Source organism: Vulpes vulpes, chromosome X, assembly GCF_048418805.1.
Source record: "Vulpes vulpes isolate BD-2025 chromosome X, VulVul3, whole genome shotgun sequence".
Taxonomy (NCBI): Eukaryota; Metazoa; Chordata; class Mammalia; order Carnivora; family Canidae; genus Vulpes; species Vulpes vulpes.
Window position 1 is genome coordinate 71976352 of NC_132796.1, and position 13505 is coordinate 71989856.

General features: G+C 41.8%; 1 protein-coding gene across 2 annotated transcripts; it reads left to right on the plus strand.

Annotated features, from left to right (window-relative positions):
* The first annotated feature begins 780 nt into the window (after positions 1-780).
* Positions 781-11262, plus strand: ARMCX1 (armadillo repeat containing X-linked 1). Of its 2 annotated transcripts, XM_026006608.2 has the most exons (4): positions 781-7238; positions 8020-8175; positions 8985-9098; positions 9347-11262. In XM_026006608.2, exon 4 carries the CDS (start codon positions 9485-9487, stop codon positions 10862-10864), a length of 1380 nt encoding a protein of 459 aa, XP_025862393.1. In that variant the 5' UTR covers positions 781-7238; positions 8020-8175; positions 8985-9098; positions 9347-9484; the 3' UTR covers positions 10865-11262. The 2 variants fall into 2 exon arrangements, with proteins under 2 accessions (XP_025862393.1, XP_025862392.1); XM_026006607.2 differs by lacking the exon at positions 8020-8175.
* The last annotated feature ends 2243 nt before the right edge of the window (positions 11263-13505 follow it).

Sequence of the window (13505 nt, forward strand, 5' to 3'; positions counted from 1 at the left end):
AGAGGTTACTGTACTGGCTGGAGTGACTGAATCCCATTGTCAAGGGGGAATAGAATTGCTGCTATACGATGAGAATAGGAGAAGTATGCTTGGATCCCAGGTATGTCATTAGGGCACCTCTTATTATTCATTTGCCCAATAGTCCTGGTCAATAGGAAAATGCAGAAACCCAATAAAGATAAGATTGAAGGTTAGGGTCACTACATCAGGGAAAGAACTGTGAAAAGCCAAGGGAGATGTGAAATGTATTATTGGCTTTGGCCTCATGGCCAACTACTGAGGGGAGCTGTGGTAGCTAGGTGTATTTTTGTCGATAATTAGTTTTTCCTTCCTTTCTCTTATATGTGAAAAATATTGGAGATGGTTGTTATACATTAGGCTTCAGGTGGAGATATGAATTAACATTACTCAGTGACAGTACAGAGGCTGTTGGGTCTTCTTGTCCCTTTCTCCCTGTAGGAGATGAGAGTTTCTTTATTGGAGTAAAGAGCAAAATGGATGCTGAGTGGCTAAAGCGATGGTTATCCCGTATTTTACCTCACCTCCTGATCAATTTCTTGCCCCTGGGTCCTGTTCTGTGCCCTGGGAGGCTGACTCCCATGGATTGTATTCCCTGGGCATCATTCCCAGGTGAAGTCTCTTTGAATTTGGTGAATGGAATACACTTTCAGGACTTTGGAGGAAGAGAGAAGACAATTTTTTTCTTCCCTGTTCCCTCACTGATTTTGCCTCTGTTTTATTGGTAGTGACGGCTGATAAGTATACTGGCAGTAACAGGCTAAGACTTCAGCTCCTGCAGCAAGTCCTTCTTCCATGGCCCTAGTTCTCACCAAGAAGTCCTTCAGGCTTGAGGGCCAAACACCAGAAGCATTTTCATAAAACTCCAGAAAAAGACAAGGATGCCAGTTTTTCCACACTTTTTTAACATTGTTCTGGAAGTTACTACTTAATGCAATTATCAGAGAAGGGAATGTGATATTAATATTGGAAAGGAAGAGACAAGATCATTACTACAAATGGAACAAATCTAAGAGAATGAACTAAAAACTATTTGAAACTTTAGGAATTCAAGATGCCTGGGTGGCTCATTGGTTGAGCATCCGCCTTTGGCTCAGGGTGTGATCCCAGAATCCCGGGATCGGGTGACACATCGGGCTTCCTGCATGGAGCCCGCTTCTCCTCCCTCTGCCTATGTTTCTGCCTCTCTCTGTGTGTCTTTTGTGAATAAATAAATGAAATCTTTGAAAAAGAAAAAAAAAAAGAAACTTTAGGAATTCCATAAAGAGGCTGGCTATAAAATTAACTGCAAAAGCCAACCACTTTTTTTCCCCCATTCATCTGTTGGAAGACATTGTGGCTCCTTCCACAGTTTGAAAAGCCAACCACTTTTGTATATAAAAACCATAAACGGAAAATGTAACATAAAGAAAGGATTCAACTTACAACAGCCATGGAAAAAAGTAAGCCACTTAAGAATACACTTAACAAAAAATCTGCAAGACTTATTCATTAATTCAACAAGTATTTATTGATAACCTGTGGTGTGCCAAGCAATGCTCTAGGAGGCAGGATTTTAAGGGAATGTAACAAAATAATATATTTTATGTCTAAATAAATGCATGTGAATAAGCAGGTAAATTATGAAAAAAAGTGATTTAGGGAGGCTTTATCCTCCCAGATATTAAAGCATATTATAAAGATACTATAATTAAAGCAGTTTGGTATGTAAAAAGAAAAAACGGATTCAAGGAACATAATAGAGAATCAAGATAGATCCAAATATATGTGGATACTTGGCTTATTTATTTATTTTTAAAGATTTTGTTTATTTATGAAAGACACAGAGAGGCAGAGACATAGGCAGAGAGAGAAGCAGACTCCCTGAGGGGAGCCCAATGCGGGACTCCATCCCAGGAACCCGGGATCATAACCTGAACCAAAGGCAGACGCTCAACCACTGAGCCACCTAGGTGCCCCTATATTTAGCTTCTGATAAAGGTGACATTTTATTATTTATTTTTGTTTCAAGTTTTTATTTAAATTCTATCTAGTTGAGCAGCCTGGGTGGTTCAGTGGTTTAGCGCCTCCTTGGGCTCAGGGTGTGGTCCTGGAGTCCCAGGATCCAGTCCCCAGTTGGGCTCCCTGCATGGAGCCTGCTTCTCCCTCTGCCTGTGTCTCTGCCTCTCTCCCTGTGTGTCTCTCATGAATAAATACAAAACCTTAAAAAAATTATAGCTAGTTAACATACAGTGTAGTATTATGAGTTTCAGGAGTAGAATTTAGTGATTTATCACTTACATAAAACACCCAGTGCTCATCACAGTAAATACTTCCTTTATACCCATCACCCATTTAGCCCGTCCCCCTTCCCACCTCCTTCCATCGACCTTCAGTTTGTTCTCTATAGTTAAGAAAGTCTGTTTTGTTTTGCATCTCTCTCTTTTCTTTTTATAAAGGTGACATTTTATTTTTATTTTTTAAAGATTGTAATTATTCATGGAGACACAGAGAGAAGCAGTGACATAGGCAGAGGGAGAAGCAGTCTCCCTGCAGGGAGTCTGATGCAGGACCCGATTCCAGGACCCTGAGATCATGACCTGAACCAAAGGCAGATGCTCAACCACTGAACCATCTAGGTTCCCCATAAAGGTGACATTTTAAATCAGTGAGCTAGAGAAAGATGATTTGATAATTGGCACTGGACAATTTGCTATTTGGAAAAAATAATTTCATGTGTTTGATAAAGCTGGAGAAAATGCATTCACAATAGCATTAGGATATTACTTGCTTTATTCACCATGTTGACATTTATACAAATGGTCCAAAAGTAATGGCGAGTAAAATAGCTGGTGCCTTATGGTAACAAAAGCAATGCCAACAAAAAATTCCATATGAGTCAAAAATTTAAAAACTAAAAAAAGTATATAAAAATTAGAAAATACAGGCCTTCCTAAGTAGGACACGTAACCCCAAAAATGTAAAGAAGTAATCGATAAATTTTGTATCATAAAGATTTAAAAATTCCCTATTGCAGAAGTCCAAAAAAAATTATAAACTGGGAATATATTTATATAACACTTATAATAGTCAAAGAGCTCATTTCAATAGTTTACAGAAAGTTCTTATGTATTAATAAGAAAAAGATGAGGAGCACCTGAGTAGCTCAGATGGTTTAGCATCTGCCTTCAGCTCAGGTCATGATCCAAGGATTCTGGGATGGAGCCTGCTCAGCAAGGAGTCTACTTCTCTTTCTCCCTCTGTACTCCCCCCATTTGTGCTCTCTCTATCTCTTTCAAATAAATAAATAAAATCTTTTTTTAAAAAAGAAAAAGATGAAAAGTGTAATGGGAAAATGGGGAAAGCCAATTCATAAAGGGATACAAATGGTTAACAAACCTATGAGAAGATGTTTAATCTCATAATTAAAGAAACTGAAAATTTTTGGAGTAGAACATGGAATATATATGTCACAATTTACGAGGTGAAAGTTGGCAGCATGGATATAATTTAAGATGAACATCTAATTTGACCCGGTGATTTCACTTCTAGGAAATTATTGTAAAGAAGTAATGTCACAATTGTCAAAATATATGTGTACAAAGGTCTCCAGCTTATCATTTTTATAATAGATCAAGTGTGGGAAGAGACTAAATATCAATCAGTAATACATTGGTAAAATTTTGGTAAATCCACACTAAAGGATATTATTCTATCTGATAAAATAATGTACACAATATATTAGGTGAACAGATAGTTTGCATTCTATGACCCAAAATTATCTTTAAAAGTTATATGTGTATATACACTCACATACAATGTACCTACATATATATGTGTGTACACACACACACATATATAGTTGTTATTGATATATATAAAAAGTTAACAGTGATTTTCACAGGATTTATCCTAGGATTCAGGTGTGTGGATTATCATGGTGGTTATCAGAAAGGTGGAGAATTTAAACATTCTTATTTTCTACTTTCCTCCTTTCCTAGTTAGTACTTGCTTTCCTTCATCTCATCTCAAACTCCCCCCCTCCCCCGTAGCAAGGAAGTCTTCTTTGATCCCCAGACTCTGCAACTTCTTTTACTATATTAATAATGTTCCTTTCATTGACAATACTTTTTTGTTTTGTATGTGTGATTATTTCATTAAGGCTTGTTTCCACTACGAGAGCAGAATCAGTGTCTGTTTTTGCTTACTAACATATTCACAATAAGCACAGGGTTTATGGCAATTCTCTTTGGTTCTTTCTCCCTCCTAATATTATGATGTGGACAACTGAATTTTTCTCAGTCTTATATAAAGGGTTATGAAAAAAAAAAGGGTTATGAAAGTGCAGCTTTTATTTATTTATTTTTAAAGATTTATTTATTTGAGGGGGGAATGGAGAGAGCATGAGTAGGGGGAGGGGCAGAGGGACAAGCAGACTCCTCACTGAGCAGGGATCCCAATGGGGGAGGGTGGGGAGGCAGCTCAATCCCATGACCCTGAGATCATGACCTGAGCTGAAGTCAGATGCTTAACTGAGCCACCCAGGCACCCTGAAAGTACAGATTTTTACATCACCCCCCACACACACACACAAAATCAGGAGAACACATCAGAAACAAACAGTAAACTCACACTAAATGGTGAAATATTAGGGACAATCCCATTTACTTCAGGACAAGGTTGGGAGGCCCTCAATCATCATTATTCAATATAGTTCTGGAGGTTCTGGTCAATGCAATACATGCAGAAAAAGAAAGAATAAGAGATATAGATATTGGAAAAGAGGAAATTTTTAAAAATCATCATTTGCAGATGATTATATATGCATACCTAGAAAAACCAAATATATCAACTGAAAAACTATCAGAAATATTAAGAAAGGTCACTAAAAATAAATATAATTATTTCTCTTTAGGCAATAATCTGGTAGCAAATAGAAGCATAAAAGGAATGTCATCCCCCCAAACAACAAAACAACAAAATACCTAAGAATAAACTCTACAAGTAATGGGTATAACCTACCTGAAGGAACAACATTTGTTGGAGATCATAAAAATCAACATAGGTAGACTCAATTTTTAAAGATGTTGGTTCTCAAATTAAAGTGCAGATTCATTGCACATTATATCACTAAATGTCAGCCATTTCATTCTGTGTATTGTTGTTTAACTTGGAACTTGACACATACATACATATACTTTTTGTATTTTTGTATTTGTATGAAGAAAGGTGGAAACTGTTAAAAGTGGTTGGTGGTGGAACGCGAATTGCAGGGCACTTTCACATTCTACCTTATACATTTCTGCATTGTTTGCACATTAAAAAAAGAAATGTGTATAACGAGAAAGACAGAGCAGAGAGGGAGGAAGACAGAGAGAGAGAGAGAGAGAGAGAGAGAGAGAGATTTTTATTTTTATTCAGGGGATAGAACTTTTTTCCTGGCAAGTAGTTCTTAATAATTTTTTTAAGTCATAGATGCCTGTGAGAATCTGATGAAAGCTATGACCCCTCTCTGCACTAAAATGAACATAGGTATGTGCATAGCTTTAATACAATTTCAGGTACAGCACAGAGGCTGCTCGTTGAGAAAGCCTACTCCAGGTTAATCAGTATGGTCAGGGGGAAGACCCCTGGGGCCTGGGCACACATCTGGCCAGGGGGCAGCAAAGTGGGTGTGGGCTGCAGGCAGTGACCCTACAGCAAGGCTAGGTTCTCCCTGGGTGCCCTGTGGCAAGGAGGCCAGAGGTAAGAGGCCCAGCTGGCTGCGCCTCTCAAGCCAGGTGGTAGCAGCAGACGGTGTTAGGAGCAATGTTAATAAGGCACCAAGATCAAGGGCAGAACAGGCAGACCTGAGTGCTTCCTCCAGCCAGCAATCACTTCTTCTTCGTGGAAACCCACAGCTGCAGGGATATGTGGGAACAGCAGTCCCTTCTACATCCCTGAGGGAATTTGGGAGGGGGGAGGGAGAAAGGGAAGAAGCCAAAGACAGTTACTCAAGTTGGTCCCATGAGTAAGGGTGGCATTTACCTTCTTGGTCACCTGTCCATGTGTACTTTTAGAGTGAGCAACAGAATCAAGAAGCTGAATGCAGGGAATAAGAGGTTTTGGAATACAGGAAAGGCAGGAGGGCAGCACCTTCCTCCCTCTCTTTTGACAAAGCCAAGAAACCAGACCATTTCTACATTCCTCACACCCTCAACTGCCTCTGCCTTAGTGGACTGGAATCTAATCTAGGGGCAGGTGTTCAGCCATCAAATCAAAAGGGGTTCCTGCAGCATTCAGCCAAGACTTTGGGACGTTAAATACATGTCTTTCTTTAATCAAACAAGACAGGATTGTGTTGCTTTTATTTTATCAAATTCTAAGTTGATTCAAAAGTAGGAAAAGGAGTAGATCATTTACATTAAATGGCCCAAATTAAACGACTAAAGATTAGATCTCTTTGTGGACTAATTCATAGATCATATGAAAAATATTTTCAATTTTTAAACGGGTTAGTATGTTTGAAAGCTGCTAGTTGGTTGTAAGCAGTAGAAACATTTTTCTTGTATTATATGTACGTGTAATGTAATTAACGAGGCCTTTCAGGTTTTCCCTCCCACTTAAATTCTTTTCTCAATTAAAAATAGGATCATTTTATTTTCTCAGTATAAAAGTAACGCAATACTGATTTAAAAAAATGAGCAGGAAAGTTTAAGAAAGTAAGACACTCCCACTACGTATATGCTTTTCTGAGATCTTTCCTCCCGTTTCATAAAGGAGTACAGGGAGAATGCTGGCCCTTCAGGGCTGGGGGTGGGGGAACATGAGAGAAGGGGAGAGGCAATTGGATAGCGAGTAGAGAAAGGAGAGAAAAAAAAAAACTATTCCTCAAAGAGGAAAGAAAGACCAATGGACAAGGGAACAGATGCAGTTTCTCCCTGTTAACCAGAGAAAAGCAAATTCCAGCCTCAAGCAGCTCTCCTCGGTCCTTGGGATTGGCAGAAGGAAATGAGTGGCAGGACCTGATGTAGCCGGGACGGAAAGGGGTGGGCCTGCTCCTGCCGCACTGCTGGTGGGAGTGGTAATTGGGGTCTTGAACTCTTGGGTGACGTGGTCCTCACGTGAGCCGGAGCCGACGTTTGCAGACGCCCTTCTAATCCTGATCCTGGTTTGGTCCGGTTACTAGCTCGTTTTTGCCCCGAGGGCAGGCGGGCGGTGGCCAGGGAAGGAGGAGGAGGTTACTGCCTGGATCCCAGCAGGTCTGTGTGTGGATGGGCACTGCCTTGGGGACCCCTGCGGTGCGGGTAGCGGAGGGTGGAGACCAAAGAGGCACAACGCCTGCTTTCTCTATAATCTTGCACTATCCCAGACCCAAGAACAAAAAATGGTGGGCGTCGGGGTCTGGATTCCAGGGGAGACCCCAGACCAGAGGGAGGAAGTCGGAAACTTTGGCATCCTGTGCCTTGAATCGGGAAGGGCAGTTATTAAGATTCTTGCTCTGTGTGCTGGGGCATCTACCAAGTCAGAGTCTTGGGGCTGTGCGTCTGTCATTCCCCGTGTCTTGCAGTAGTAGGGCGCTGTACCACTCAGAGCAAACGAGTAAAGAATCTGTTCTGAATCCCTGCTGGTCTACGTAAAGGTGGGATGGCCCCGCAGTCCCCGGAGGGGTGGGGATGGTTGAGGTCCTTGCCTTCACTTACCCTTTTCTGACTCCGGCTATCTTCCCCTTATTTTATGTAGGAAAAAGGATGTGACGGGGCCCACAGGGAAAATGGCTGTCGTTGGGGGTGGAAATGCATTGGGGGGGGGGGTTCCTTTGGCTCCCCAGGTTCTCCCTAGTCCCTCGGCCCGCCTCCTTTTCCATTTGTTCCAAAGGGGGTAAAGGGGTGTGGTTTTTGCTAGGAAAATGGCCGACTGCTGAGGGTGGGGGCTGCGGGAGTGGGTTAAGGGACGGCGGGCAGAAGAGGGCTGATATCCTCGAGCCCAGGGAAGTAGGGGTAGGGTTGAGGGGCCCAAAGATGAAATCCATTTGTCAACCAGGATCCTGAATTTGGAAAAGCTGGTGTTGGGACTCTCTGAAGTGCTCTTCTGTCCGCCTAGCTGACTCTGTCCTGTCGCTTGTGCGTCTGTGGATCTTGCACTTCAGGGCCAGTTCAACCCTAGAAGCAGGAAGAAGGGGAAAATTGCTCAGAAAAAGTAGGTCAGAGTGAGGGTGGTGGCACTATTTGGGGATGCTTGGGGGTGGAGAATTGCAAAGACTGCAAACCCGAGCGGGCCCCAAGCGGGCCCCTGGACCGCCTCCACCCCCCCCCCCCCCCCATCCACTTCGTACCATTTCAGGGCTTTCAAAACCAAGTGCTCTGCAGGTACAGGACAGAGAAGGAAGTGGCTGGGGGATGGGGTGTCTCGAGAATCCCGAAGTGGGTGGGGGTGGGGATAATCTTGCTCCAGATTATTCTTTAGAGTACAGTGTCGGGGGGGTGGGGGGGGTGGGGGGGGCGTCACTCCGTTCGTCAGTCATTCAGTCCCAGAGTTGTCAGTCCTTAGGTTTTATTGGAGGAGGGGGAAACTGAGATTAAGGAGGAGGGAAATTGCCCCAGAGCAGTGGAGGTTGGTATACTGGATGGAGGGATGAGTGTCCTGGTAACTCTGAGATGGTGTGGGTGGCGGAGGCAAGGGCGAGTGCGAGACCTTTGTGCATTTTTCGCCTGTCTTCCACTCTCCGCCACCATCCATTTTGTTACAGGGAAGGGGCTGTGGTGTCACTTTTGAACGAAGTGACTGACTCCAATAGGGTGGGGTCGGGTGGAAGATTGAAAGACATAAAGGAGATGGGGAAGGGAGATAATGCATTTCAAAGACACACCTCTGTGAGGAGGAGTGGATGGTTGGGCTGCTTAGGACAGGGGCTAGAGATTCCAGAGAGGGAAGTGTGGCCCATCCAGGATGAGGTCCTTCTTTCCCTTGAGCATTCAGCATCCTCTTCCCCACCCCTTTGTATGCAGCTTTGCAGGACACAGTGGATTTCCAGGCAAGGGAGAGAAGGAAGAAACTGCCTGGACCTGCACCGGTGTATGTCAGGATGCCGCTACCCCAGGACATCTGAAGGGGTAGGGGAGGTACGGAACTGATCAGAGACCTTAAATTTAACGTGCGGGAGTGGTGGGAACGGTTGAACAAAAGGTTGGAGAATCTGGAGGTGGGGAACATTTTCAAAATTACCTTCCCAGGAGAAGAAAGGAATCAGTGATCCAGCTCTGAGTCCCTGTCCCGTCCTCATCCATTTGTTGGTCTGTAGTTCAGTTTGTGGGCATGTAAAGGCACAAAACAGGGAGACTGATGCCCTAAATCTTTCCTTCATTCCTAGCTTCTGTTGTATCAGCAGCTACAACAAGGCCTGCCAGCTGTGGCTGAAGACTGTCCCCAACATAGGAGCAGTCCTCTGGGCCAGAGCAATCCTGCTCCTCCACCCTGTTAAGAATTTGGCTCAGACATTCACCCTGGCATGGGCCGTACTCGGGAAGCTGGCTGCGTGGCCGCTGGTGTGGTGATTGGGGCTGGAGCCTGCTACTGCGTGTACAGACTGACCTGGGGAAGAGACGAGAGTGAGAAAATCTGGGATGGCGATGATGAAGAAGACGACGAGGAGGAGGAATCTATTGATATTGTAGAGACTGGGGTCAAGACTGGGAAAGGAGCTAAGGCTAATGCTGGGATGGGAACTGGAGCTAGACTTCAGGGTGAAGCAAAGGTCAAGGCTGAGGTGGGCATGGAACTCCAGAGTGGTTCAGATGTAAAGGCAGCAGCCCAGGTGGGGGTCCAGAGTGGAGGTGGTCTAGAGGCCAAGGCTAAAGCCCTTTTCAACACTCTGAAGGAACAGGCAAGCGCAAAAGCTGGGAGAGGTGCCAGGTTGAGCACTATCTCTGGGAACAGGACACTTGCACCCAGTTTACCCTGCCCAGGAGGCAGAGGTGGAGGCTGCCATCCCACCAGGAGTTCGAGGGTTGGAAGTAGGGCAAGTGGAAAAACCAAGGGAAGAACTCGAGGTAAGAGCACCAGGACTCCAGCCACCGCATGGCCTGTTCGTAGGGGCAAGTTCAACTTTCCCTATAAGATTGACGATATTCTGGGTGCTTCTGACCTTCAAAAGGTTCTTAACATCCTGGAAAGATCAAATGATCCTTTTATTCAAGAAATAGCCTTGGTCACTCTGGGTAACAATGCCGCATATTCTTTTAACCAAAATGCTATTCGTGAATTGGGTGGTCTTCCAATTATTGCAAAACTGATAAAAACGAAAGATCCTATTATCAGGGAAAAAGCTTACAATGCCCTTAATAACTTGAGTGTGAATGCTGAAAATCAGGGAAAGATTAAGACCTACATCAGCCAAGTATGTGATGATACCATGATCTGTCGCTTGGACTCAGCTGTGCAGATGGCTGGACTACGACTGTTGACCAATATGACTGTGACTAATCATTACCAACATTTGCTTTCCTATTCTTTTCCAGACTTTTTCGCTTTGTTATTTCTGGGAAATTACTTCACCAAGATTCAGATTATGAAACTAATTATAAACTTTACTGAAAATCCAGCCATGACCAGGGAGCTGGTCAGTTGTAAAGTCCCATCAGAATTGATTTCCCTCTTTAATAAAGAATGGGACAGAGAGATTCTTCTTAACATCCTTACACTATTTGAGAATATAAATGACAACATAAAAAACGAAGGGCTCGCGTCATCTAAGAAAGAATTCAGCAGAAGTTCACTTTTTTTCTTATTCAAAGAATCTGGAGTGTGTGTTAAGAAAATCAAGGCATTAGCAAATCACAATGATCTGGTGGTGAAAGTTAAAGTCCTAAAAGTATTGACCAAACTCTAATTAGGGGCAGGTCCCAAACAATATCGAAAGCATTTTTTAGTGTGCACTGGGAACAATGCATTTTGTAAATTCTTTGTTTTCCACTGTGCTTACATGGCAAAGAGATCCTCTCAGCTCTTATTTTGGGATAATGACTATCAAGGGTCATCAACAGTGATGTTACTTGGGGTGGTTGGTTTTAGGCTGGACCATTTTAACGAATTAATGAATACCAGAGCTTGTATAAAGAAAGCATTTACTGATTCCATCTTGCTACCTAGATTGAGATATTTTTTACTCTCTTCCTAAACTGACAGCAGATTAATCATAAACAAACTATACTTTTGTATTGGTTTACATTTCTTAATCTTCAACTTGTGTTTCATCAATAAAGTGTGTTTTAATCAGCAAAAAAAAAATGTATCACATCCTTGAGTTTATGATCTATTTTGAGAGTTAAGATGTATGGAAACAAAGGCACACTAACAAAACCACCAGCCTCTAATCATGGCCAAACCCTTCCCGGCAATGCGGAAACTTCTATAGGCAACAGTGCTCAGGTGAAGTTTTACGAAGGGGGACAGTTAAGTAAGTTGGGCTTGAAAGGATAAAAATGGAGATGTTTGGAAAACAACTGGTGACTTGGGAGACAAATTTTGTGCTAGGTTAAATTGTTATGGCACAAAATAGCACCACTGTATTCACAGATCATAATATAGACTTCTTTCCCCCATAGTTTGGTATTGCTGAAGTTAGTATGCATCTGACAGTTGATGGCATCTTAACATTGTGCCATACTTTAATTAGAAATATTGTTTTCCTTTTGTAGTGGCACGTAAAATAATGATGTATCTAAAAATCAAAGACATCTTAGATCAGGGAAATTATACTTCTAGTCAGTGATAAAAATGTAAAAGGATATTTAATACTTAAAGGATGCATTTGCTCCATAGCGAGTACATTATTTTGTACTGATATAGGCTTTGCAGTAGTTTGAGTTAAGGGAGCTGGCCAAAGGTTGAGGAGGAGTCAATCAAGCTCCCTCTACTGAAGGAATGTTTAAATCAAGGGAATCTGTGCTGTTGTGTCACTGTCATAATCATATTGCAGCTTGTGATTTAGAGACAACAAAGCAACATTTAATCAATCTCATTAAATTCATGTTAATTAAATTTTTTTTTAGTTTTATGGTATGATTGATTTTTAATTTCTGAGTTTTTTTGTTTTAAACTTTATATGAGAGTGAAAGTTGGTAGAACATGATGCCCCCAAATATGCTCCTTTGGCATAAAGATTGTTTTGAATTAAAAGCATTTGGAAAATAGGTATAAGAAAGGCGCTCTGACCTACCCTTTTCTTCCTGAAGGCAGGAGAAAAAAATCCCATATGAAAATTATCTTCCCCTATACCCGGAGGAAAGATATATTTCTATCACCAGAGATAAGGAGCTGAGGCTGAGAGAACGCTGTACGAACAGATCTTGCTAAAATAAATTTTATCTTCCTTTAGTATCCTCGTATTTTGCTTTTACACAATTGCCTGTCTTCCTTCAACCTGCTATATAAGCGCTTCGATTTTGCCACTTGTTTGAATCTTCATTACCTTATGAGGACTCATGTTATACAAAACTTATGTTAAATAAATTCATATGCTTTTCTCTTGGTTATAGTGATAACTTCAGACAAAACTAGAAGCCCTTGAATTTTCTCTTTTTTAAAGAATAATATTACTCCAATTTGATAAGCAACGCATTTATGTACCAGATATGTATATTAATGAAGAAGAAGTGGGGTGGTATCTACTGTTTGTCAGCACTGATTGGCATTTTATATGCTTTCTACCCTCTCCACTTGATCTCCTCAATAATCCTGTCGAGTAAATACTATATTTTTATTACAGAAGAAATGAGACTTGGAGAAGTTAGGTAAGTTTTCCGAGACCATTCCATTAGTAAGAGGTAGAACCACTAGCCTTCCAAACACGAACAATTGGTTGCTTTAAAATTGCTTTGTATGGAACCAAATGTCTGTATAATGCCTCTATTAGATATTTGACACAAAACTCTCCTTTATAGAAGACACAGATGGAGATGATATTCTTTATGTCGAGTCCGTAACTTTATATAGATACCCACATAGCAAGGTATAGAAGAAAGAGTAAAGTGTTGGGAGTTGCCAATAGGTGAGGTTTAGATGAGAAACAGAGAAAAGAATATTTATTAACATGGTGCTCCTATATGTCAGGTAGGATGAGCATTTTGGGTATTGAGCACCTTTGTATTGATATGTTCAAGTTGGGGTGCTGAGGGACTTTTATAAAATTAGATGATACTGTAAATACATTTTCAGAGCCTGATTTAAAAATTTTCTAATTTTCCCCTTAAAAAGTATTTATTGGAGATGCTTGAGAAAGTAGAGATAATGATACTTATTTTCTGACCAGATGTGTAGCTTGAACATCTAAAAAAATATTCACGGGGCACCTGGGTGGCTCAGTCAGTTAAACCTCTGCCTTGACTCAGGTTGTGATCTTGGGGTCCTGGGACTGAGCCCCATGTAGGGCTCCCTGCTTAGCGAGGAGTCTACTTCTCCCTCTGCCCCACTCTCCTGCTCATACTTTCTCTCAAATGCATTAAAAAAACCTTAAAAATATTCACATCATT